The sequence below is a fragment of the Otolemur garnettii genome, unplaced genomic scaffold, assembly GCF_000181295.1.
Source record: "Otolemur garnettii isolate 467f Iridium unplaced genomic scaffold, OtoGar3 scaffold00001, whole genome shotgun sequence".
NCBI classification, from domain to species: domain Eukaryota; kingdom Metazoa; phylum Chordata; class Mammalia; order Primates; family Galagidae; genus Otolemur; species Otolemur garnettii.
Genome location: NW_003852396.1, coordinates 72,330,124 through 72,333,914, shown reverse-complemented (window position 1 = coordinate 72,333,914; position 3,791 = coordinate 72,330,124). Strand labels below are relative to the sequence as shown.

General features: G+C 49.9%; 1 protein-coding gene across 2 annotated transcripts in view; it reads left to right on the top strand.

Moving 5' to 3' along the window:
• The window catches only part of ARFGAP2 (ADP ribosylation factor GTPase activating protein 2), a 16,327-nt gene that overhangs the window by 3,242 nt on the left and 9,294 nt on the right, over positions 1-3,791 (top strand). The window contains exons 6-11 of one of the 2 annotated variants that reach the window (XM_012803101.2): positions 561-642; positions 879-935; positions 1,574-1,615; positions 1,962-2,014; positions 2,772-2,908; positions 3,016-3,147. In XM_012803101.2, the coding sequence (XP_012658555.1) occupies positions 561-642; positions 879-935; positions 1,574-1,615; positions 1,962-2,014; positions 2,772-2,908; positions 3,016-3,147 (503 nt within the window). The remainder of the gene's footprint in view (positions 1-560; positions 643-878; positions 936-1,573; positions 1,616-1,961; positions 2,015-2,771; positions 2,909-3,015; positions 3,148-3,791) is intronic. The other variant, XM_003781284.2, reaches the window with a different exon arrangement.

Sequence of the window (3,791 nt, the reverse complement as noted above, 5' to 3'; positions counted from 1 at the left end):
CTCCTGGGCTCAAGCCAGTCTCTTGCCTCCGCCTCCCAAGTAGCTGGGACCACAGGCGCCCGCCACAACGCCCGGCTATTTTTTGGTTGCAACCGTCATTGTTGTTTGGCGGGTCCAGGCTGGGGATTCGAACCCGCCACCTTAGGTGTACATGGCTGGTGCCTTAGCCCATTGAGCTATAGGAGCTGAGCCAAAACCTCAGTTTCTAAAAGGGAGATCTATCTAAGATATCACAGGGCTTGTGGTAATTAAATATGTTTGTATATAAGAGTCCTTAAACTTGTGCCTGGTACGTGGTAAGTGCCCAATAGTTTTTAGTTATTTTTACATAAGAATGGGCTCTGGCTCTAAGAAAATAGTGGAGGGGGGCTCTACTTGTGTTTTGCTTCTTTTCTTCCTTAGTGAATAGCAATTATAATGTTAACTTGCTTAACTACCAGTCTCCTTTTCCTTGTGGGCTTGGAGTAGGACCTTGTACTTACAAGGTACTTGTAGGTTCTTGGTGCTCTTTGCTAGCAGGAGGGCTCACCGAGGCTTCTGTGGTCTGGCCTCCTTTTCAGCCCCCTGCCTGGGATGCGCCAGCCACTGAGCTTTCAGGGACCCAGCAGCCAGCCTCGTCTGCAGAGAGCAGTGGCCTGGCACGTGAGTTCAGCCCAGATTCTAACCAAGTACCCTGATCCTAAGACAGAACTTGGGGCTAGAAAGGGGACACCTGGCCAAGGGAATGGGAGTGGGAGTCTTCTTTAGTCTTTGGATGGACTGGGATTCATTTCCATCTCTTTTGTCTTCTGGTGGCAAGCTGAGGAAGGCCAGTGACTCTTAGGGGAGGTTTCAGAAGCTAGAAGCCTTACACCTAATTCTTACCATTGCATCCACAGAGTCAGAGCATGGCCCCAACACAGACCTGCTTGGCACCTCACCCAAAGCCTCTCTGGGTCAGTATGCCAGCTGGGTATGGGGTGGCTGGGAAAGGGTGGACCTTAAGTATTCTTTTCAGATCTGCTAGTACTGCCTGGTCTTGTGGACTAAGGCTATAGGAGACTGAGCATCTGACCTCTTAGGGGTGGGGACTGTAATTGAAATTGTGACAGCAGCCTTGATTTTAGAAAGGTCCTTTGAATTGATTGGTGAACCTCGGTGGGTTGGTGTACAAGTCCTGGGGTCTGCCTCTGAGTATGGTGCTGGGGAGGTCAGCATGAGACTAGACACCTATCCCTGAGATCTGAGATAGGACTGGCCTGTGTGGTCCATATTTCATGGGGTAGAGGGACAGCTGTGAACTGGCGAGGGCTAAAGATGACATTGTCTTTTCTTAGCCAGTTGCCATCCTGTCCATTAACTCTTTCTACTCTTTCCTTAGTGTCCTTCAGACTTGGTTCAGGGTGAACAATCCATTTACTGGCCTTAGTTCTGTTGATTCTTGAGGTTGGGGCAGGAAGCCAGCAGAGTGACTCAAACTGATCTCATGAGAAGGCTGGTGTAGCTTGGTACAAAGCAGGACCCCTGGACTTGGGAGCTGTGTAGAAGCTTTGGGTGGGCCCTTTGTTAGCCATAAGTCTTGTTTCTCCTCCAGAGTCCATGTACTTATCAGCTAACGGGGCCCTTCCTGCCAGAGGTAACCAAGAGCTGCCTAGGGAGCCTGGCTCCTTGCATACCAGCTGTGCTGTAGGAGCTGAGGCCAGTTTTTGGCATTTGCCCCTGTCTTGCAGTCTTCATTTTGGTTCTGGGACTTTGACTGTCTCTGGTGCTTTAGGTCTAAGTTCCTGTCTCATTCTGCTGCTACGCTAATCTTGTCTGTCTTTGGCTTGGATGCCATTGGTTGGAACTGGTGGTGGCATCTTTGCCTTCTTGTACCTGAGGCTGTTCTTTTTAGAAGCTTTTGCCATGAAGCTGCATGGTGTGGACCCAACTACTGCCTCTGACCTCTATCTCAGCTCATGCCAATCCTCTTTCTCACACAGAACTGAAAAGCTCCATTATTGGCAAGAAGAAGCCAGCAGCAGCTAAAAAGGGGGTAGGTGGAGAGAAGCAATGTGGCAGAGGGGTTATGAGCCACAGTCAGGCTGGCTGGGTTTATTCCTTGACCTTACCACTTACTAACTGTATGACTTTGGCAAAGGTACTTAACACCTCTGAACCTTATCTACGAAAGGGGTTTATTTTTTTCATTTTTATTTTTGAGACAGGGTTCTGTGTCGCCCTTAGTAGAGTGCCGGGGCCTCACAGCTCACAACAACCTCAAACTCTTGGGCTTAAGTGATTCTCTTGCCTCAGTCTCTGTAGTAGCTGTGACTACAGGCGCCCACCACAATGCTTGGCTGTTTTTTTTGTTGCAGTTGTTTACCTGGCCCAGGTCGGGTTTGAACCCACCAGCCTCGGTGTATGTAGCCGGCTCCCTACCCATTGAGCTATGGGTGCCGCCTACAAAAGAGATTTAAAGATGGCTATTTTCCAGGGGTTCCTGGGAGGAGTCAGTGAAATTGAGCACATCTAGTACTCAGAAGAGTGCTTGGCACATACCGGGCTGTGGTAGGCATTAACTTTTGTCCTTGTGCCTTGAGACTCTGCTGGGGTTGTGTGAGACACCTTAGCCCAGCTCCAGCAGAGTAGACTCACTGTTCTCTCACTTGGCCCTGCTGGATGGGCTCCTATTTTTTTACCCTAAACTTTAAGGACCCCTTCCTTTTAGGTGTGTCTAGAGTGCCCAAGCCTGGGAGGGATCAGAGGAGATTGTGGTTGGCAAGGCCCCATATCACATGATTCTTTTCCAGCTGGGTGCCAAGAAGGGCCTAGGGGCTCAGAAGGTGAGCAGCCAGAGCTTTAGCGAGATTGAGCGGCAGGCCCAGGTGGCAGAGAAGCTCCGTGAGCAGCAGGCAGCTGATGCCAAGAAGCAGGCTGAAGAGTCCATGTAAGTGTTTTGCTTCAGGGGCCCCTGGCTTGTGTAGGGGTTGGTGGGTGGGCAGGGTAGGCAGGTCAAGATGGGTGCTAGCCTCTGACACATTTGTTCCCTCCAAGGGTTGCTTCCATGCGTCTGGCCTACCAGGAGCTCCAGATTGATCGTAAGAAAGAGGAGAAGAAGCTACAGAATCTGGAAGGGAAGAAGCGAGAGCAGGCAGAAAGGCTGGGTATGGGCTTGGTATCCCGAAGGTGAGGCTCAGTTCTAGGTGTGGCAGGGAAATTGTTTCTGAGAAGGATTGCTGGGCCTACCCAGCAGTTTGGGATTCTAGGCTTAGGCTTTCTCTGAGGCTGAATAGCTCACTTTGCCTGTTAGAGCACCTAGTACATTGCTTGACCCATAGTAGGTATGTGTGTGATAAGTATTTGTTGAGCGAGTAAAACATAAGATCAGGTGCTGTTTCAATATATCTCAGATGAGAGTGGTATTTCTTTTTTTTTTTTTTTTTGGAGACAGAATCTCACTGTGTTGCCCTGGGTATAGTGCCGTGGCATCATAGCTCGCAGCAACCTCAAACTCTTGGGTTTGAGAGATCTTCCTGTCTCAGCCTCCCAAGTAGCTGAGACTACAGGCACCTGCCACAATGCCTGGCTGGATTTTCTATTTTTAGTAGAGAGGGGGGCCTCACTATTGCTTAGGCTGGTCTGGAACTCCTCAGGCAGTTCACCCTGCCTAGGATTGTAGGCGTGAGCAACTGCCCAACCAAGGTGTTGTTTCTTTTTTGTTTTTTTTTGGCCAGGGCTTGGTTTGAACCTGCCACCTCTGGCATATGGGGTCGGTGCCCTACTCCTTTGAGCCATAGGCGCCGACCAAGGTGTTTCTTTTTTTTTTTTTT